Source organism: Paroedura picta, chromosome 3 (genome assembly GCF_049243985.1).
Source record: "Paroedura picta isolate Pp20150507F chromosome 3, Ppicta_v3.0, whole genome shotgun sequence".
Taxonomy (NCBI): domain Eukaryota; kingdom Metazoa; phylum Chordata; class Lepidosauria; order Squamata; family Gekkonidae; genus Paroedura; species Paroedura picta.
Window position 1 is genome coordinate 146,463,213 of NC_135371.1, and position 22,211 is coordinate 146,485,423.

Here is a 22,211-nt window from a genome sequence, read left to right on the forward strand (position 1 = left end):
TGTGTGATCTAGCAGCGTTCTCCCGATCATTCAGCCATGTGTGTGCTTTGTTTTTAAGCCTCCCATTAGCACAAAATGTCTTTTTGGGCTTCAGTTACATGTTCAGACTTTTCATAACTGGGGCAGGCAAAAACAGTCCTGTTTGCATCTTTTGGAAATAGGAATTGGGCTTGGAAAGGGGTATGTGTGTGGTGATCTCCCGATCCTACAGGAGGTCTGATCAGCTTGTTTTTCAGCCTCCCATTAGCACAAAATGTCTTCTTCAGCTCCAGGGACAATGTGCAGCATTTCAGAAATCCTCCCAGGTAGAAATAGTACAAAAAACATACAAATCCCAACAGGGGGGAATGCTGTATTGTTCTGGCGTTTCTTCATAGCAGCAGAGCAGTGTTGATTTTATTAAAGATGCATATATGTTTGGGCATTACTGCGCAGCAACACGGAAGTGCATTAAAAAAATAATTTTGGCGTGTGGTGGGGGAGAAAGTTTCAGTCCACGAGATAACTGCTGTGCTGTGATTAGTGGCATGCTGTGATTGACAAGGCAAGGAGGGAGAAGTTTGGCTTGCCAGGAGGCAAAAAGCCATGACAGGGCAGAGGGAAAACACGGGAGGGGTCTCCCCATGAGGAGGTTTGCAAATGCAAGATATACCATCCCACATTTGCCAGCAGGAAGCCACTCGCATTTTTCCCCTCCGTGCGGAAATTCCCTAGATTAGGACAAGCATCAGATCATCTGTGACGACAATCGTTCAGCTGCAGATTCAAATCCATTCTCTAGAAATGAAATTTTGTGGAATGGGGGTAGGAAGAAAGTATCAATTTCATTCATTATGTGATCCTATGTATGTTCACTAGGTCACAGGGGTAGTCAACCTGTGGTCCTCCAGATGTTCATGGACTACAATTCCCATGAGCAAACACAGACAGGGGCTCATGAGAAATGTAGTCCATGGACATCTAGAGGACCACAGGTTGACTACCCCTGCACTAGGAAACAAAATCCCACTATGTTCACCAGAGTTCATTTGCAGGTAAGTATTGCACAGGATTGTATTCTTAGGGGTTGAGCAGCTCACATCTGTTGTAAAGAAAAAGTCTACAAGCTATTGTGGAGGCCCAAGCATTTTTTAAAGATGTCACAATAGCTGCTTGTATTTTGATTGGTTAAGAAAATATCACTGGAGGCTGACGTACATCTCCATGGTAACAAAGTAAACACACTTCAAAAGAGGCGGTTGTAGTTGGGAGGCTGTGGTGATGGTTGAGCCTGTAAGATAGGAGAATGTCTTTCTTTGGATTAACTTATATGGGTTACCGGGAACCCTTTCAACAGAAAAAACTAGAGTTTGCAAAACGTGAAGTTGCAGGTAAGCAATTTCCCCAAAGTGTTTACTTAATGGAAAACAAAAATGCTTTCTACCCTGGGATACAGCAGCAGTAACTATTCTTTTCAGTATGACTCCACTAAAACCGTTAACCATTTTGATGTTCACTGCTCCCTCCCAGGAAACCCTGAGAAATTGTTCTCTGTGAGAGTTGACATTCTTTAAGAGACATGTTTGTTATTTCTTTTCCATCCCTACTGAGATTAGAGGGGAAGGAGGCGGCATTTCATTCTTTTGGGTCTTGGCAAAGTGTCTTTGTTTTGAACCATTTTTTTCTAAACCAAAGGGAGCCAATATGTCTCTTTAGCTTGTCTCCAAGGTCATCACACACTTGCTAGAATGCTCTCCTTTGTGGACATATGCCAACTTTAGACCCTTTGAAATAATTCAGACTAAATTCTTGAGAGCCATACTTACAGTATCCCACTGTGTTCCTAATGCAATTTTGTGTTTCAAAGGGGTTGAATTCCTCTAGCGCATTTGTAAGGATACACAGGATCCAATTACTAGCTGAAGTTTTTCTTCTTCTGCTTCTGCTTATTGGAAGTAATCTACAGAATCTCTCATCTTTAGTGGGGGGGGGGTGAACTGGGACACTACCCCTCTTCTTGCTGCTGGGCTGTGCAGACATTTGGCTCAGCCCTTCCTTGTTGACTCCTGACTGGTTCTAGCAGCCTTGTCTGCCATGTCCCTGCTATCTCCTGATGACTTTTCAGAGAAATGCAGCGGTGCAGTTATTAGGGATGTTGATGTGGTTGCAACTACAGAAAGCCAAGAAAAGACTTTCCCCTGACAACTGCCACATAGCCAAAACCCTACAGGGCGTGGACTAGTGGCTCCATAGTTATGCAGCAGCCAGAGATAGCTCTGGCCATCTATTCTGTCTCCCACATTTACATTAAAATTGATGTAATTTGTTGGCTCCTTATTCTTCCCATCTAGGAAAAACTTGTTGTGTTCCTGGATTCCCTTACTGAAAGTAGTGAAAGTACATAATTCTGGCATTGTTAAATCAGAGTCCAGTTAAATCAGAGTCCAGTGGTGCCTTTAAGACCAACAGGGTTACTTATATTAAGCATTCCACACTCTCATATTAAGCAATGGCACTGTTGCCATGAAATAGTGGGTTAATGAAATAACTGCAGAGTACTTTCAACATTGCAAGACCTAAATGCCTAGAGGCCTGCACTCAGGCATGTGGACACAGATGCATGGAAATTTCTTGCACTCCTCTGCTTTGGCATTCCCTTGTGATCCTGAAAGATCATTCATGGCCAGCTGCAGGACCTGCACAAAAGAAATGCTGTGTGGGGGCTGAGATGCTGCAGTGAGGATGAGGCAGGGGATGAAATCCCAGCCTCCCTTCTCTATCCCATGATTGGACCTGCACAAACTCCTTTTTGTCTCCACCCTGCAGCACCTCAATCCACACAGAGTACCAAATGGGTCCTATCCACCAGAAATTACATTTTTGGAGGCTGGAAGGAGCTGATGAAACTGTAAGAAACATGGAAAAAATCAGAGCTCCATACCCACATGGTTGGATAAAAGCAATTTTGATTACTAGTGAAGTTATAGTTATAGTTAAAAACTTTTGGTAAATGAGTAGATAGAGTTTTGTTGTTGTTGTTGCAAGTTCAGCAAAACCATCACTGTCTATATTTGTATAGTGGAAGAGGAAATCTTTGTAATTGTACTAATTTTTCCCTGTGAACCTGGTTTCCCCTTTCTACAACTTGGCCAGTGTGAGACCTTTTCCTCTGTCGAGGTTCATCCAAACTGAACAACAAACCAAAAACAAAAATACCTTACTGGTACTTTCTAATTCAAATGCAGATTCTCTAACCTGCTTTGGCTAGCAGTGTAGCTGATCCAAATAAAAGTTTAGGCTTTTATACAGCAGCTATGCCTCTAAAATGGCTGCCGGCCATTTAAACTTAACTGCTTCATTTGTTCACTAATCAGTTGTTACATTTAAATGGCCAGCAGCCATTTAAATCCTCCCTTTTGATTCCCCTTTCCAAGGTGAGGGAAAGGGACCACTGGAATAGCTGCCGACTAGTGGGCTCTGCAGGGTGCCCTTGTTCAAACTGGGCCCCCCAACACCCCCCCCCCAGATGATTCTGCAAGAAGACTTACCTCTGCAGGTCCTGCAGTTTGCACATACTTAGTAGGCTTAGGTTAGTGTTACAAAAAGAGCACATTTTTGTTCATAAAGCAATCACTGGATTGTACCCTTAGACTGCCGCTTGGATTGGAATGGTGCTAGAAGGCCTAAAACAGTTGACATTGTGGTTGTCCAGCGTAGCATTTTCTCTGACATGTTCTGGCTTTTGGGATTTCTTTTATTTGAAAACTGGTAGCACAATGAACTGTCTCTGAAGAGCAGGCTCATTTCAGACTAAGACCTGTACACCAAAGTTAGAAGACTGCCCTACCAGTGATACAATCCATTTATTTGATCCATAAACTGAAGTTATGAATTACATTTTGGCTGAGTTTCAAAAGCTTGATCTGCAGACCCCTTAAATTTGCACCCCAGCATTCACTGGAACTCAGAGGGGTGTCCCTGGGGTTCCTAGGCAGGCTCCCATGCAGATGCCAGCTCAGCCCTGCTTAGCTTTGGCAGAGGAACTACATCCAGCAGGATGAGAAAGAGACTCGTCCATCTGCTTTGCACTTTGTGGTCTTTTGTCTTCCAGGATGCCCTTAATGTTTTTTCTCTCCTATCTTCAGTGGGGACAGAGCAACCCAAACTGGAGCTTTTCTACCCAAAACTGCCACCTATAGGAACTGGAGGGTATGACAGCACAGAGCACTACGGTAGCAACGTCAGGTATCGAGAGGCTGTCAGACGGAGGCAGCTCAAGAAATGTATGTAAAAAAAACGCCAAATGCAGGTGGGTGAGATCTGCCCCCACAAGCACAAGGGCCTCTCCAGGGTGTTTGAGGACATATTCCACTTTTGTGGACAAGGCGTGAGCTGGTGGCTCACTGGCAGAGCACCTGGTCCCAGACTCAGTTCTTGGGTTTCAAAGCTAAGTGGCAGTAAGTGCTGGCAGTAAGTGCTGAAAGAGAGCTGCTCCTGGAGAGTTGCTCCCAATGAGCAAAGACAAATCTAATCATGACAGAGGAGTGCCCTGATGCAACTTCACGTGTACAGCAGAAGATGGGTCCATCTGGGGTTTCTGAAGAGGGCAACTGACATGATGTGCCACAAGGATCTAAGCAGAACATAGGAAACAGCTCCTTATGGCACCTTGTCAGTCATCTGGCAAACTGCATTACATTTATTTACCAAAATAAATCAGCCTGGCAGAAGACACTTGCTCTTGGCTCTGGACTAGCGGGAGCTTCTTGTTCTGAATCCTTTTGCCCTGCAATTACAAGTTCAGTAGGAATAAGCCATGCTGTTAAGTCTACTTACGCCTCACTGACTGGTGTTGTAGATTACCTGAAATTGCAGCTAAGCACTTCCAAGGACACGGCATGGGTGCAGTCTAATACTGTGAAACTTGCATGGAGTGTGGGACTAAGTCCACGGAACAAATCTGTATTGGCTTGCAGAGTTAATATTCCCCCATCTCCAAAGGTTTTGGCTTGTGAGGTGTTGTTTTGCGAAGACGCAAAGAGATTATTTCCCCCCAAGGGATTCGAGGGCAATTATTTATTTATTTGTTTGCATGTTTATTTATTTATTCTTTAACTTATATACCGCCGCTCTCAAAGACTCACGGCGGCTTACGATAAAATAATAAAAAACAACCCAACCCTTAAAATCCCCAACATGTTAAAAGATTAGAGTTAACTCCTCATCTCCCCCCTGTCCAGCTTGCAGTCAAGAGCTCTTTCATTAGGAGCAAGGGCCCTGGTCTCACTAGTTCTAGGGGATCCCCTAATGGTAACTCCGAGACCTCAACTCGGCCTCAATCATATGCCTGGCGGAAGAGCTCCGTCTTGCAGGCCCTGTGGAAAGCTGACAACTCCGACAGCTCTCCCAGGAGTTCATTCCACCAGGCTGGGGTCAGGGCTGAAAAAGCCCTGGCTCTAGTCGAGGGCAGGCGAATGTCCCAGGACCACCAGCAGATTCATACCCACAGAGTGGAGTGCCCTGTGGGGGGCATAGGCAAACAAGCGGCCCCATAGATACACAGGGCCAAAGCAGCATATAGCCGTCATGGTTAAAACCAATACCTTAAACTTGATCCGGAAACAGACTATAACCAGTGCAGATGATGTAACACCGACTGAATATGGACCCTCCAAGATGTACCAGTGCGGACCCTCGTGGCCGCATTTTGTACCAGCTGTAATTTCCGGGTCAGAGCTAAGGGTAGGTCTGCATAGAGCAAGTTACAGTAATCTTGAAGTGAACTTTGCATAGATCACTGTGGCCAGAAGTTCAGAGGACAGATAGGGCACTAGTAGCCACGCTTGGCGCAGATGAAAAAACGCCATTTGGGCTACCTTTGTGACCTGAGCCATCCAGCCACTGCCTCCAAACATCTGGCAAATGTTTCTGGGGGGAAGGAGTCCATTTGTCCGTCCATTAGGAGATAGAGTTGGGTGTCATCCACATATTGGTGACAACCCAGCCCGTAGCTCCGGACCAGCTGGGCTAGAGGGCACATGTAGATGTTAAACAATATGGGGGAGAGAATCGCCCCCTGAAGAACTCCACCAATCAACAATAAGCACACCAGTGGTGAAGGAAAAGAGTTTTATTGTAATCTCTATAATAGTGTGATAGCAACAAAATAAAAGAATTAGCAGAGCGTATACCTGTGCCCCTTCAACTGCAGGAACCCTGAATGATAGTGGGCAGACTCCAGATGTTGGCTGATGTGCGCTGCTCTTGAGCCCAAGCTGAGATTCAGAAGAAAAAAGAAAAATCCTTATGTCTCTGGAACTTAAATACTATTCTAAATGTTTAGTCATGTTTATGTATGTCATCTCTATACCTGGCCTTGGAAAGGAGATATACACTCCAAGGCCAACTTACCTGACACAAAGAACTCCCAAACGCCCCACATTCCAGTGACAGATTCATGAAGCTAACCTCTAAACCGGTGGTCCCCAACCCCCGGTCCGTGGATCAGTCCGTACCGGGCCACGGCTCCTTGTTGTCCTCCTCCCGGGCTGCTGCCTCGGGGGCTGCCCTGCCACTCTGCCGCCGGTTCACCTTTGGTGCTCTCCAGAGGCCGCTATGGCTGGGGCTCCCCCTTGGCATGGCACTGTGCAGCTGCTTCTGGCAGTGCCCTCCAGCAGGTGGCAGGAAGTCAGGGGCGCCGGTGGGAAAGCAAGTGGAGCAGGGGCTCAGGCTGCGGCGACTTCCCTCGGCAAAAGACTACCCCCCCTGGGCCTCAGTAAAATTGTCAAGTGTTGACCGGTCCTCGGTGATAAAAAGGTTGGGGACCACTGCTCTAAACAACCCACTTCTTATGTGCATCAGTGAAGGACAGGTGAACATTTAGCAAAGAAAATATTATTTTGCAGGGGGAGGAAGAGCTCCAAGACCAGTAACCCTTTCGGGTCTGACTTGTTAACAGGGCATCTTGGGGCACAAATGAAATCTGTGGGCTCACCACTGTCTCCTCAAAATTCCAACCATCTTCTGCAAAATGCCACTACAGATGGGGGTTGGCTCTGACTGCATGTGAACAGAAGGTCTGGTGGATAAGAGAACTGGGACCTGGTAATTATTTGTGCCCAAGGTTGGGAAATATATGAAAGGTGATGTGATTGTAGGTGGGAAAGTTAAATGAACTGGAATAGAAGCTGGAAGACACAAATTAGCCAGAGATCATGCACATGCTTCCTTTTCTGTTGCTTTGCTCATATTAATTACTCAAGCTTTAAAGTAATGTAGATGCTTCCCTATCCCAATGCCATATGCCCTAATGCAACAATTTCCCCTTATTTAGGGGCTATGACAAAACTGCCTTCAGGGAAAGCATAACAGGCACAATATCCTCCTGATCACACACTGAGATTATGTTCTGACACAGTGGCTTGAACTCATGCCTGTGACAATATTTTGGCTAAGCATTGTAGGCCAGTCTCCCTGTTCTCTCACTTGCAGACTACTTTTGCTTTCTCCCTTCTAACAGGATAAACTATCCTTCCTTTTCTAGACCCGAATCAAATCTACAGGGTACCAATGACCTGTGGACAAGATATTGGCTGGTGGCTGCCAAGTGACCCGTCAGTCAAGCCAGAAGATGTCACACCATGGATGAAAGTGCAAAGGCATCCTCTGCTGCAGAGCCCCATAACCAAGTGAGCATGAAGTAGAGGAAGAGAATGAGCCCCTTAAGTCAAGGGGGATGGATATAATCCTTCAACAAGGCCAGGCTGAAATGTTGCAATGGATGTACAGCCGCCAACAACAACCACAATCCTAATCCCTTCTCTGCATCTCTTTTGCAATATCTAGGAAAAGAATACGGGATTATTGTGCTAGGTTTCCTCACCACCCCCGCCCACTAGCTACTGTAGGCAGTGGGCAGAGAAAGTCTGAACAGCAGTGTCCACTTGCAGGTCATTTTGGCTAAATCTATTGAGGGGTCACAAAGACGAGATACAGAATTGCCACGTTCAGTAGCTGCCAGACCTACATTTGTAGTGTCAAGATTTGTTATGCAAAAATGCAAAGAAATTAAACTAGCATCTGTCTGTCTGTCGTCATCATCATCCTTCCTATAAAATAAAACATGCAGGGTATGTCTCATGATGTGCTGGCCCTGGGGAGGGAGGGCCTTCCCCCGAGGGCCAATCAGAGGGCTGGAATGCAGCGGAGGCCGTGCCTGCCTCCTAGCTGCTGCTGGGGTTGGGAAAGCTCCGTCTGCACCATGGCCAGGTCTGAGCTGCTGCTTCCTGCCCCCTGCTGAGGTCGTCCTGTGTTCTCGCCCACACAGAGACAGCCCACCTGTGCAAGCTGCTCCACCCCTACTGCCCCCAGGCCTCTAGGAGACTCCACAATTCGCCTTTGTCTGGACCCCTGCCTGTATGCCCAGCCAGCTGGGCAAGGGGGCACCAGGAACCCTTGCTCCCGTAGTGAGGGCGGACACCGAGAGCTGAGGCCACGGGGGCAATGTGCAGGAACAGCCAGCAGGGATGCTCACTTTTGCCGCATGGGAGCCACACAACCTTGAAGCCACTACCCCCTCATTCACCAGAGGCAGGCTGCCTGGTGCCCCCCCCCCCCAGCCAACACTCACCCTGAGGACATGGCGCCAGCAGTGTGCTGGATGTGGTGGTGAGCCCTGCTTTATAGGCAGCCTTGGGGTGCACTGCAATGCACTGCTCTCCATCCCCTCTCCCCACACTCCCATGGTGAGCGCTGGTGGTGGGAAGGCCATCCCCGCCACTAGTCTGCGTTTAAAGTGGCCTTTCCACCTAGTCTATCTATAAAATATAAGGGGCTGTATTGAACAACAGTAGTCCCCCTGCACTAACATGTCTCTGAAGATTGGAAGTGGAAAGTATCATCAAGTTACAACTTATGGCAACCCCATAGGGCAGGGGTAGTCAAACTGCGGCCCTCCAGATGTCCATGGACTACAATTCCCAGAAGCCCCTGCCAGCTAATGCTGGCAGGGGCTTCTGGGAATTGTAGTCCATGGACATCTGGAGGGCCGCAGTTTGACTACCCCTGCCATAGGGTTTTCACAGCAAGAGTTAAGCAGAAGCGGTTTCCCATTGTCTGCCTCTCTGTAGCAACCCTGGACTTCTTTGGTGGTTTTTCCTTTCAAATAGTGAACAGGGCTGACACTAGTTAGCTTTCAATACCTACCAAGATTGGGCTAGCCTGGGCCATCCTTGCTAGGGGCTGTGAACATCTGAACCTCTATAAAGAACCAGCTTCGTATAGTGGTTAGACGTGCGGACTTCTAATCTGGTGAGCCGGGTTTGATTCCCTGCTCCTAATCCATGTGCAGCCAGCTGGGTGACTTTGGGCTCGCCACAGCACTTATAAAGCTGTTCTGACAAAGCAGTAATATCAGGGCTCTCTCAGCCTCACCCACCTCACAGGGTGTCTGTTGTGGGGAGAGGAAAGGGAAGGTGACTGTAAACCGCTTTGAGCCTCCTTCAGGAAAAGCAGCATATAAGAACCAGCTTTTCTTCTTCTAAATAAAACAGTTAAGAGGATGCTAGGAGGAGTTGGGACTCATCACCTACCAATCAGATAGGCTGTCCCGAATGTCCCATCCCTGATTGGCCGGCCCTACAATGAACAGCCAATTAGGAAGATTGTCCCGCCCCTGACCACATCCCCCTCCAAGTTCTTCCATATGGAAGAAGTGCCAGCCTGGTAAGAAGGAGCTGGGAGGGAGGCCAGAGGGCATGAGACTGTGGGTGATGGTGGGGGGGGGGAGGGAGCCCCCACTAGCCCCTGCCTCAAGCAGACCCAGCTGCGGCCTTGCCAGTGCTGCTTGTGTGGGGGGAGAATTACCCAGTCCCCAGTGCTTCCAGACCCCTGAGCAGCTCTGGCTGCTGCCTTGGTGGGGCTTGTCTAAGGTGGCGGGGAGAGGTTTGGCAGTGGCAGTCACAACAGCACAAAGAAGGTATGCTTCAGTAGCCCTTGCGTGGTTCATTCCACTTCTTGTGGCAGCCATTTTGTGGCTGTGCCAGTATCCCAAAGGTGCCCACTGGCTCAAAAAGGCTGAGGATTCCTGGATCGGCCAGATAGTTCCTAACAAGGCAGGCTCATGCTATGCTGTTTGAGGGACAAGAAAGATCACGGTCTGATGGAAGTAAAGCCAAGTGGGGCAGAGATAATCATTTCTGTGGAGGGGTGGACTCATTGGCATGACATCCTACCGAGATTCTTTCCCTCCCCCAACCTCACTGTCTCCAAGCCGCACCCCCAAATCTCCAGGATTTTCCCAGCATGGGAGTTAGCAACTATTGTTGTGGGATTTTAAGGACTCTGTCAGTGGCCTCAGGATAGTACCTCAAAGCAGTGGTCCCCAACCTTTGTCAGGCTGGGGACTGGGGGGGAGAGGGAGGCACGGGTGCCAGCACACTTGCGGGTGGAGGTGCGGAGCTGTCGCCCCTGCACATTTGCGCCTGGTACTGGGGGCTCCACATCCCACATCCCACATCCCAGTACCGGTCCGCATCCCAGGGGTTGGGGAACACTGCCTCAATGAATCACTCTTACATTACAGCTTGAGAGAAATATGCTTTAAGGCAAACATTGGCAGGGGCTCATAGGAATTGTAGTCCATGGACATCTGGAGCTTTAAGGTGCCTTGTGGCACTTTAAAAGCTGACTAATGTATTGCGGCTGTGTTAGAATTTCAAAGATACTCACAGGCTCAAAAAGGATGGGGACCCTTGGCCAGATAGCTCCCCCCCCCCTAAGGAAGGTACATACTTTGTTTATGACACAGGTAAGATCAGGCTTTGGTAAGAGTAAGAGCGAGTGGTCAGGTTTTAAGATCCTTCAAGACATTCCTTGGTTTATCTGCTGCAGCCTAAAATGGCTACAATCCTGGAATCAAATTATTAACAACTAGATTTAAAGCCCATTTTATTCAACATAAAATGGGCACTAGATGGCAGTGCCCTCCCCCTGCGGACTCCCCAAGGGTTCTGCGTAGGCCTGGACGGTGTGCTGCGGGCCAGCGAGGCTGGTTGCGGCGTGCGTGGGGCCGCAGAAGCCTTTCTCCCCGCGGAGCGCGGAAGGTGTTAGCGGGGCTGGGGCCGGATTGCGGGGAAGCGGCGTACGTTCGGGCGGCACTGGCGGCTCCTCAGCGGCCGGGAGCTTCGTCGACGTTGTTGTGTGGCTGGGCCTGAGGCGCGCCATGGGGGTGGCGGCCCAGCTGCGGCGGTGGCAGCGTGGCGTGGACTGTGGAGCGGCTCGCTGGCGTGCTCCAAGTTAGGGTCGCCATTTTAGTTGGTGGTATGTTGTCTGGGCGGCGGCGGCGAAGGGCGTTGGAAGCGAGGAGGCGGCGGCGGAAGGTTTGGGGCGGCAGCAGCAGTGGGGAATCTCGGCAAAAGGCGGGGAACCGGGGAGCGGTAAGTGGGGGGGGGGTGGGAAAGGCACGGCCTTCGGGGGCTGGGGATGTTGGTCGTCGAGCAGGGTGGGCTGTGGCGGGCGGGAACGGACGCTCGGGGTGGGGGTGGGAAGGGCTGGGGTGGCGTGTGTAGCCATGTAGCCGGGGCAGGGCAGGCAGTGTGGTGAGGGGAAGTTTTTTCCCCGGAGGCCAGCGCCGTGGGGCAAGGTAAGGATGGCAGATGGGAGGAGTGTGGAGTTAGCAGCGGGCGGTCCTCGAGACGGGCCAAATGGCCAATAGGGAGGTGCACAAAGCGCGCCTCCCAATTGGCCACTTGGCTCTGGATTGCCACTCTGAGGAGTGAATTAGGAGCCGCAAAGCGGCTCCTGATTCGCTCCTCAGAGTTTTTATTCCGGACAGGTCCCGCCCTAACTCCTCCCCACCAACCCTTACTGCTTTATTGAATCCGCTCCACAGGAGCGGATTAAAGACTAGCAAGAAAGGCCTTTGCAAGCAGGAATGCAATGGGCACTAGGACCCAGGGGACACCAGGAGGTGCAGATCTCTCGGTGCGTATCTCGGTGTGCCTCATAGCAGGGAAGGAGGGCTGAGTGTGCAGTTTGGGGAAGCTCTCCCCCCCCCCCATTGCAGCAGGGGCAGCTCTTTCTTTGTCAGCAGCTTGGGGCAGCTCTGTGTCTCTTTCTGCCTCCCTCACAGCAGGACTGATAGGGCTCGTGTTCAGTCTGGCAGGGCTCTGTGTGTGTATCTCTGTCTCTGGCATGTCTGAGAGGCATGTGGCTAGCGTCCAGGGAGGGAGGACGGGAGGTGTAGGGGCAGGGACAATCAGGGTGCAGCCAGCAAGCTGCACCCTGATTGGCCCTATTTCAACTCGAACGACCGGACATATTCCACCCCCGAGGCTGTTTCACAAATATATAGAGGAACCATAGAATGGGTAAGGATGTCCATTGTTAGTACTGCAGCCCTAGATAAGTTCATACTAGAAACACTTTAATGTGCCCTGGGGCTGATTCCTATCAAGGTGTTGCGCAAGGCACTGACAGCCCTCGAAACATACTTGCTAGACCATAGAACAACAAGGAAGGGAAAGCTAAAGTAACACCCTTGCTCTTTGCTGTAGGTTCGTGGAGAATATGATGCTCAGTGACCCACTTTTCAGCTTGTTTTGAGAACTTTGTTTGGAGCCATCACACAAACTCAACTTGCATGGGATCATGTGAGAATTGTTCTTCAAACCGCCCCCCCTCCTTCCAAGTTATGACTCCTTAGCACCAGCTATGCCAATAAAAAGGAAGTCAGTATAGTCTTCTGTGGGTTTGACTTCTCTCTTTTTGGGGTACAAAATGGGAGAGGGGGGATGAGAACATATGACCATTCAAAAACCAGACATTCACCTCAGCACTGAACATCAGACTTTTCCTACCAAAATCTTTTTTTCCTCACTAAAAAGAAAGTTGAAAGATTGATAAAACTGGTTCCTTCGTCTCTTGCTAAAGACAGATAGAAGATTTTAGGAGCAGCTTCAGTAATTCCTTAACTTGCTATGAAAAACCAGCTTCAGAAACTGAATTTAGAGATTACAGACTATTTTTGGTTTCCGTTCAGTTGCATAATAACCTTGTCTCATATTTTATCAAAGCACTAGAGTACAGAATGGGAATTACATAGATAGGAACAGAGCTACCTAGTCCATCCTGTCGGCAATTAATATGCTCTACTGACAAGGCAGGGCCAGTTTCAGATCTGGGATGGCTCAGGACAAAATGAATGGTGTCCTCCCTTACATCCACATGCATACCACCCGCCTTCCACTCAGAGCGGAAAACAGCACAACTGGAGACACCGTGAAACTCTAGTAATGCTGTCAAGGATAAAAAAGCTACACTCTGCTGATCTCCCTCAAGGAGTTTCTTTTGCCTTCCTTAACAAGGAAGAAATATCTCCTAAGAATGTGCCAGCTGAAACATGTGAGTATCCTCTGAAAACATAAACTATACCTTTTTCTTCAGAAGCATTTGTGTGCATGTGTATAGAGAATTAGCGAACAGATTCACCAGAACTCAGTGACCACCCTAATAAATCGTAATTGTCAGCAGCTGCTACCACCTGATGGGTAAGGGGGAGACAAAAAGAAGGACACAACATAATAGAAAGTGATTTTTAATATATAATTTATATATACACGCAAAAGGAAGAAAGTACCAAATAAGTGCCATAATCGCCCATTCCATTCACACATCACCCCCAAGAAACACAACAGAGCCATTTTAGTACTAGCCTTATAAGGAGTGGGGAGATGGGAGGGGGGTAAACGTCCAAAAAACCCTTGTTTTTCTCTTCTTTGCATAGCCTTCCTCAAGAAAGGCATCAATAATCCATGCAAACTATGCACAGGGACAGTTTCTGCCCATTAAAAAAAAAACCCTTTAAAAGAATGTAAAGTAATAAAAGCTTATGGTTTTAGCCATCAAGAACTTTTAAAAAAAAATCCAAAACTTGCTTTCTCCCTTTAAAAGAAACACTTAAGGATTTTTTTCCCTTTGCAATAAAGCACTTTATTTCCCCCCCCACCACCCTTCCTTCATCTTGTTTTAAGGGATAACTGGCCCTACTTGCCCCTCCATGGGTTGAATACTCCTGATTAAATGTCATGATTGACAAAAGCACATTTTCAAGGAATCTGAGTACCAGTATCTAAATTGATAATGGCATCCCACTTGATATGGGTGTGACTGTGTTTTATTGGTATTAACTAGACTCAAGACCAAAACAACGGGAAAGGTATGCGTCTCTTTAAAATGTTTGGAACCAGCTCAAGTCCCGAGCTGCCGATGAGATGGGAGCCTGGTGCGGGGTCTCTGGAGAAAGGAAATCGGAGCCAACACAGTGCTTACAGTCCCATTCCCACCATAAAAGGGAAAGATAACAATCAAACCCTAACAAGGGTAGAGGTCTGAAGAGTCTGCTTGCTTATAGGAGCTAGTCCAGTGATCAGCAAATGGAATATTTTCAAAGCGGCAACCACAGAGTCACTTACTCCCACCACGGCTTCTGCAGTGTACACTTCCTGCCACTGACTGGAGGCTACCAATGGTGAAATGACTCTGCAGGTCTTGCAGAAGGCCATTGACTGCAGTTTCTGTTGTCTAAGATCAAGTATTCTTGTGCGGCTTCCCCAGTCATTAACCCCAGTGCTAATTTCTCCCCAACCTCAAGCACTGGAATTCAGCCAAGTGAGAACAATTTACTGCCACGTGACTCTTTTTTCATCCCACCCCATTAGAACGTCACATGAGACAAAGAGCCTGACGGAAGCCATGGCAAGCATTCACTGGAGCGCCCAAGTTCCTGTTCCTAACAGCTGGCAGACATTAGTGTTCGTACCCCAGCTAATGGAAGGGGGGGCAAAGACTGGGTTGCACAGCACCTCTCTCCAATAGCTTTTCCAGAGCTACAGCGATTGTGGGAGGGGGGAAACGTGGGGAAGATTCCCAACCCCCCCCCCATGAGAACAGAAGGATGAAAGGTATGAATCGAGTGTTGGAGAATGATGGCAGAAACTTAGAACAACAAGGGGAAATGTCTTGGCACTTAGTAGAAAAGTCCAATTCCCCCCAAAGAGCTCCTGTTATGGAATGCCCCACTGGGAGCCCAACAGAAGAAATGATGTTCCCTTTCCACAAGGTCCTCTTGCGGCCAGAACCATCTTCTCCCGGCTTCAGGCACCTAAGGCAGGTTGCATCTCCACAGGTCAAGATAACTTTTCTCCTGGCTAATACGGGAGGTGGGATGGCAGGGAAAGGTAGAGGGAATCGGGACCCTTCCCTGCCTTCTCTTTGGCATCAAAACCACAACCCCAATTCCCACTTCTTGGGGTATCCCAGCCATTGTCCCCAGTCTTTTTAATTCCAGCCGGACAAAGCAATTGGCAAATAACTGAACCCCAAATGACAACACTCCCCTGCGAAAAGAAAAAGGAAATCCAATCCAAAAAACAAAGGGAAAAATACATTCCTGAACTTCACAGTGCGTGAGAGAGGGAGGGAGTGGCGGGGCGGTGTGAGTGTGCAGCAGAGGGCAACAACGGAACTGCGTTAGGAGGCAAGCCGCCTCCCTGACTGGAACCATGCTGCTGCTGCTGCGCTTCCTGGAAGTCTCGGCAAAGGGCACCACAAAAGAGAAAAGGTTCCTCTCAAGAGCATCCAGGCAACTCTGGATCAAGGCATACCCCCCGCCCCCCAGACCCACCTTCTCTAATAAAAGCAAACATGAGCTTTCTAGGTCCAGAAACAGGAAAAGGTGGGTCATTTATCCCCTGTTGCAACTTCCCCTCTCTGGGTTTCTGGGACTGAACCCAGGAGAGACACAAAGTTTACATCAAAGGGTTCGCTTCTTTTTAACCCCCAAAATAGCACCCCACATGGGCCCAAAAAGGGGGCACTCCAAATTAGGCTTTGCTCCCAATAAATTAAAAATAAAAAAAGTATCTTATGGGGTAAAGTGATCCCCCCCTACCCACGTTTCCTCTTTTCAACACCATCAAAGATCCCGTTTCAAGGGTATAGGGGGGTTTCCCTTTTAGAGGGCATATCTAAAATCCGCAGCAAGTAGTAAGAGGGGGAAGAGAGGGTGCATGGAGAACCATTTCACCCCATGCTGCTTGAGCCCAGCCAAACATGTCCTTTCATAGCAAAGGCTCTTGCTAACTGAGGGATGGACCTCCATTCAGGAAATAGGTGGTCATTTCACCTTTGCCTTTAACCTTGATGACTCCACGGCACTCCAGCTGATAACCTTTGGCTGCCAATACCTGATAAAGGTCAGTGGTCACCTAGGCAAAAGTGGAGAGAGCAAAAAATAAGGAGAACATTCAGGTACAGGCTGGTGGCTTGGGAGTTCCATACCTGTAGCACTTCATACGACAACACAATGAAGTTTGGTGAATTTAGTGACAATAGGATATGATGACAGACACTGAATTTGATAGTTTTTTTGTCTTTTTTTTTACAAAAGAGAGAGATTCATCTTGGAGATTATCCATGACAAGTAAACAGAACTTCTGTGTTCAAAGGAAGTAGAAGTCCAGATGCTGGGCACAAACAAGGAAAGTCTGGTGCTTTTATGCACTGCTGGTGGTCTTCCAAGGAAGCATCCGGCAGGCTATTATTAGAATCAGGATAATGGGACAGGGTGGATCTTGGCTTGATCAGGAAAGCCATTCTTAGGTTTGCATCACAACATGGTTCATTCTCTAATGGCCAGCAAAGAGAGCCATGCAGATGCAACCCTTCAAAAAATACTATATTGCAGCCTTGAACACATGAAGCTGCCTTAAACTGAAACAGACCACTGGTACATCCAAGTCAGTATTGTCTACCACCTTCTTTTTAAAAAGGTTTTCAGTTATTGAGATGATGGGCATAGCCTTATAGTGTACGGCTGATGCTATCTGTTGCATGGCATCATTGTCTAACTGATCACAAACTTGAGTCTCTTCCTAGGTTTGTAGAAAGATCTGTTATGTCTCTCCAAGACCCAGACCTCCGGATTTAAATATACAGAGACAGAGCCATGCTGAGAATTAGGTACACTGATATCAGTTCTTATAAGCCACTGGAAAAGTTCCTGTGGCTAATCACGAGAACAATATAGATTTATTAATGCATCGAGAACATTCAGAGATTCATAGACCTCCTGGAGCTCTCCTGGATATAACACTGTGAAAATGACAAGATTACTTCAAGGCCAGAAGTCAGCAACTTTAACATGTCCTGCTTTCATAAATTAATTTATCCCCGGATGGAACAAACGTACGTCTTTTTTTTGGGGGGAGGGGCTTCTACATGTCATGCTGTTCATGTTCATGATGTCTGGGGGCTCCTGGTTTTCCCTCTTTCAGGAAAACATCCTTTACTCTGAGTTTCATAGAAAACACTGGTGTCGCTGTGGAAGCTTTGCCTACAGCTAAACTGGGGAGTTGGAGCTGAACTCAGCATTCCTGCTCCTCTTTCAGATACTTTAGTATTTTTTTCTCAGATGTGAAGGGCTTACTGCATCAGCTCTTTGGAGCCAGCATGGCCCCAAGAAGAGCAGAGAGTGGCATGAGGATGGAGAGCCCAGACCTGTCCACACCTGCTTGTTCTTGCCTCTTCATCAGGGGTGGCTTCTTCCTGCAAACAACCATGCCAAATTAGGCCACATCACAGATGCTGTTACCTGAATGCGGTCAGGGACACCAGTGCTGTCCATACGACTAGAAACGTTCACGGTGTTGCCCCAAATGTCATATTGCGGCTTCCGAGCTCCAATCACCCCAGCTACCACCGGCCCAATATTCAGCCCTGCAAAAAGGGGAAAGTTAACCGCTGGGGGGGATGTGATCAGTCAAGAGAGAGCAGGCAAAACATCACAAGAACCCTGTGGTGTAAGTTAGGTTGAGAATGCATAACTGGCTCAAGGTCACCCAGTGAGCTCCACAGATGAGTGGTAGTTCAAACCGGAGTCTCCCGAATCTCCCAGATCATAGTCTGAAACTCTACACCCCACTGCACCCCAATAACTATTGTGGAGTGGCTGTGATTGAACAGTACCATGTCCCAGTCAGAATGCATGCACACAGACACAGGCTCAAACCCATTTCTCCCTGCTCCTCTCACCAATTTTCATTTGGAAGTTATTGAAAGAGTGCTCATTGATATATTTCATCTGTTCCATGAGTCGCATTGCGTAGTCTGCCAGTGCTGTGATATGGGAGCGTCCCTCACGGTCATAAGTGCTGTCGTTCAGCCCCGAGGCTGCCATATAGGTGCTGCCTATCGTCTTGATCTTCTCCAGCTGCCTGAACTTGTCCTCGCTAATAATCTACAAAGAGTAAGGAGGAAGGAATCTTCAGTTTTCATTAATGCCCAGATGGCCCTCTTTGCTCAAGACTGCTCCTCTAGTTTTAACATACAATGACTGGAATTTTGACCCAATAGCTGTTATCTGTGCTCACAAACTATACTGTGCAGGGAGATCACAGCTTCATACCTTTTCTTTCACTGACCTGTCAACATGCAATTTGCTTTGTCCAGAATTGTTTTTTTTTGGGGGGGGGGTGTAGCTGTATTATTTTTAGAGAACTGGGGCTACTCTCCAAATGTACTTTTCCTCTGAAAAATCTGGTTCTGAAGTAGGCATGTGGTTACCTAGAAATACCATCCTCTCCAACTTCAGCTTCTACAGCAATTTTGCATATTTTAAAAGGAAATCAAAATTTAACAAGGCTTTAAAAGGGAAAGGGGGCAAAAGAAATCAGAACCCTGTGGAACCTTAACCAGTTCTACAGGGCCTGCAACACACAGCTGCTCCACCAAGCCTATCGGTAGGCCAGACAGAACAACAAAAACATGGTTCAACTGCTGGAATAGAGGGAAGACCTGTCTCCCCAAGAAAGATTGGAACCCCCCCCCAAGATCTGCTGAATGGGGCTGATTTAATGTATATAGCGGTTTTAATATGTATTCTGGTTTTAAATCTGAGTGTTCTAACCCATGTTGTTACTTGCCCTGAGCTATTAGGAAGGGCAGGATTCAAAAATAAAATTAAATAATAATAATAATAATAATAATAATATAATAATAATAATTATTATACTGACTTCACCCAGCAAGTATTCTTGTTTGGTATTCACATCCCCCCTAACTCTCATTGGCTCTCCTCCCTATTTGTGAGTTTATGTTTAATTGTTTTATATATTTTAACATTGTTCTGATTGTTCACTGTTTTGGGAGCCATAACTTGGGTGGAAAGGCAGCATACAAATATTAAAGTAAAAATAAAAAATTTAAGAGACAGTTGAAGAAAGAAGTGAGGTGAGGGGTTTGGAGACCAAGACGTATGAAGAAAGGTTGGGGGAGCTTGGTCTGTTTAGCCTGGAGAGGAGACGACTGAGAGGGGATCTGATAACCATCTTCAAGTATTTAAAAGCCTGCTATATAGAGGATGGAGCAGAGTTGTTCTCTCTTGGCCCAGAGAGACAGACCAGAACGAATGGGATGAAATTAATTCAAAAGAAATTCCGTCTAAACATCAGGAAGAAGTTCCTGACAGAGCGGTTTCTCAGTGGAACAGGCTTCCTCGGGAGGTGGTGGGTTCTCCATCTTTGGAAATTTTTAAGCAGAGGCTGGATAGCCATCTGACGGAGAAGCTGATTCTGTGAAGGTTCAAGGGAGTGGCAGGTTATAGTGGATGAGTGATAGGGTTGTGAGTGTCCTATATAGCGCAGGGGGTAGGACTAGATGACCCATGGGGTCCTTCCCGATTCTATGATTCTATGAAGTGGAACTTCGGCTGAGTGAGACTTACTTCCAAATAAATGAACATGCAGTAAGGTCTTGCCTTTCAGGACAGGCACTGCCATTCTTTTTTTCTTTTTTGTTTTTAATGGGGACTCTGGCACTTAATAAAATGCCATGTAGAACCAATTTTAATAACACTTGCTCCTAACCAAGGAAAACAGAATGACTGAGCAGTGAAAAAGTGAGGGGCTCTGTCCTACGGAAAGTACAACCAATGGTGGACCATGAGCACTGGACCAAGTCTCTGCTTTTCTAATGCTATCTTTGTTGCATGCATTGCTTACTAGACTTTTTTTTGGCCTCTTAGATCCCACCAGCAACTGAAAAATTCAACACAGTGAGAAAGTACTGTCTGGATTCAGTCCAAAACCTGTTCACAGGCTATGGGTGGTAGAAGCACAGGGAACATTAGGGAAAACCACGCCATGCGGCATAAAACATGCTCCTTGCAGTGCAATCTAGGAACTCCCCAATCTCATGGCTCCTTAGTAGCCTCTGGTGCCTCACCCTTACTAATCCCATGGCAAAATGCATACACGTTACCTCATCAAAGTCAGCAATGATCTCATTGAGCAACCGCAGACATTCGACACCTTCATTGTTGGCTTCCAGTTCCACGTAGAACTCTGAGAAGTTGCTGATCGAGGCAAACATGACAGCGACGCACTCACATGACTGGTGGTACAACTCATCGTTGAGGCGTTCACGAGCCAGAAAGTGAGCAGCTACGTCCTTTGGTAAGATGTTGTGCAATAGCCGGCGGTTATAGGCCTGCAACTCTTCCATCTCCTCCTTCTCACCTGTAGCCTGGGGACAGATGTGGGAAGAAATAAGGAGGACATCCATTATACAGACCTTGGAATCCCTCTAAAATGCTCAGCTTTCAATGTGCTATGGAGCATGCCCACACAAGGTGGACTCCATAACTTGAATAAATTATATAGTCAACAACTCTGCATATATATTATTTTCCTCTTTCACTGACGGTCAAATCCTTGGCCACTGATGTCGTTTTCACTCCTTTCTTCGGGCCTTGATTTCACTACACAAATCTCCGTACTTTTAATCTGATCTCCACAGTCTTAAAGGCTAGAAACTTACTTTTAACATTGCACCAAGTTTAAACTCCACAACATTACATAGGGCTGCACATTGATATATTTTAAACATGGTGCGGTGATCATAAAATCTGACACAAAAAAAAACGGATGTAATTATTTTATATATATCCATTTGTTAAGGTTATCACCTGATCTACTGTAAGAGTTTAAGAACAAAGCAGTTTGTATATGTATAAAAATAGTTCTGAAGGAAAGATCACTTTGCTTCGATGGCATTGTACACAGCAAACAGCATCTTAGAAGAGGCATTCTCTGTGGAAGAATGCTTCTCTCAGGATAGCATCTACTTCTGCCCCCCCTTAATGTTGCCTGATTAAACCAGGAACGCTTTTTAAATCAAAGCTAAGTGATCCATCACCCAGACTTAGCATCACTACTTATGAACTCTAAAAACTTGTGTTTCATAATATTTTTATGTGCAGTACATAACAGCCTCACGTGTACAATGATGTGTAGTATATTCATGGTTCTGCTCCATTGTAGTGTTCAAGTTTTGCTTTTTTCCCCCTAAGTAGGATTTGTTTGTGTGTGTGTGTGTGTGTGTGTGTGTGTGTGTGTGTGTGTGTGTGTGTGTGAAGAATCCCATTTCACTTCCTGAAACAAGCACCCTTCAGAAGCATTAGGAAAGCCAGCGCCCATAGTCGACATATCTGCTTCTGTGTCCTTTAACTCCTTACTCCAGTACGGCGTACTGGTGTCTCGGTGGACTCAAAATGTGCTGACTTTTCTGCACTATAACAATAGCCCTCCTCAGTTTGGCAGGCTTGGAAAACCAGAGAAGACATAGGAATGAATCCACTGCAGGGTTTCAGTGGATGAAAGGATTTCTATCCACGGAGCACAACTTTATCTCCTTCCTCCTGAAGCTGAATTGAGGAAATCACTTCTGCAAATTGACAAGCCTTCCATTGGCAGAAACGCTCAAGTGGATCTAAGCCGTATCTTGTGCTGTACAAAAGGCATGCTCTAACTCTTCCTAGGATCTACTAAGACCACAATACCCCAAACACCACCTCCACAGTAGAATCTATTTCCTTACTACCTGTTGCTTCCAGAGGAAGTCAAGACGGGCAGTAGACTCCACCTGCTGGGCATGCAGATAAAGCGCCAAGGCAAAAAGCAGTAGGATGACAGGAGTCATATACTGCAGGGCCACCTTCCCTTCTGATTGGCTGTGGGAAGAAAGGAGATGAGTAAAGAGATGGTATTATCTTTTTGCTCTCACACCCACATACAGCTGCTTTTCCCAGACTTGCTTTGCTATGGTTTTTCCTAAAGGATCAGAATTGGTGGTTTAAGTATACCATGTGGTCAAGAAAGTTTACATTTTTGAACCTC

General features: G+C 47.1%; 2 protein-coding genes across 5 annotated transcripts in view; one reads left to right on the forward strand and one right to left on the reverse strand.

Moving 5' to 3' along the window:
* The first annotated feature begins 1,198 nt into the window (after positions 1 to 1,198).
* SPMIP11 (sperm microtubule inner protein 11) lies at positions 1,199 to 12,719 on the forward strand. The gene is made up of 4 exons (XM_077328486.1): positions 1,199 to 1,370; positions 4,125 to 4,262; positions 7,523 to 7,667; positions 12,534 to 12,719. The coding sequence occupies exons 1-4, from the start codon at positions 1,286 to 1,288 to the stop codon at positions 12,580 to 12,582; spliced, it is 417 nt and encodes a 138-aa protein (XP_077184601.1). The 5' UTR covers positions 1,199 to 1,285; the 3' UTR covers positions 12,583 to 12,719.
* Positions 12,720 to 13,557: 838 nt separating this feature from the next.
* ADCY6 (adenylate cyclase 6) overlaps positions 13,558 to 22,211 on the reverse strand; it is a 53,420-nt gene continuing 44,766 nt past the window's right edge. For all 4 annotated transcript variants that reach the window (XM_077328457.1, XM_077328454.1, XM_077328456.1 and 1 more), the window contains exons 19-23: positions 21,916 to 22,045; positions 20,296 to 20,559; positions 18,070 to 18,274; positions 17,630 to 17,754; positions 13,558 to 16,244 (exon numbers count right to left, since the gene is read on the reverse strand). In XM_077328457.1, coding sequence (XP_077184572.1) covers positions 16,116 to 16,244; positions 17,630 to 17,754; positions 18,070 to 18,274; positions 20,296 to 20,559; positions 21,916 to 22,045 — 853 coding nt within the window. In that variant the 3' untranslated portion in view covers positions 13,558 to 16,115. The remainder of the gene's footprint in view (positions 16,245 to 17,629; positions 17,755 to 18,069; positions 18,275 to 20,295; positions 20,560 to 21,915; positions 22,046 to 22,211) is intronic.

Excerpts from the sequence above, each read along its gene's own strand:
- SPMIP11 (XM_077328486.1), top strand. The coding sequence starts at position 1,286 with ATGTCTTTCTTTGGATTAACTTATATGGGTTACCGGGAACCCTTTCAA. Across the intron at positions 1,371-4,124 it reads TGCAAAACGTGAAGTTGCAG|TGGGGACAGAGCAACCCAAA; the intron begins GTAAGCAATTTC and ends TCCTATCTTCAG. Across the intron at positions 4,263-7,522 it reads ACGGAGGCAGCTCAAGAAAT|ACCCGAATCAAATCTACAGG; the intron begins GTATGTAAAAAA and ends TTCCTTTTCTAG.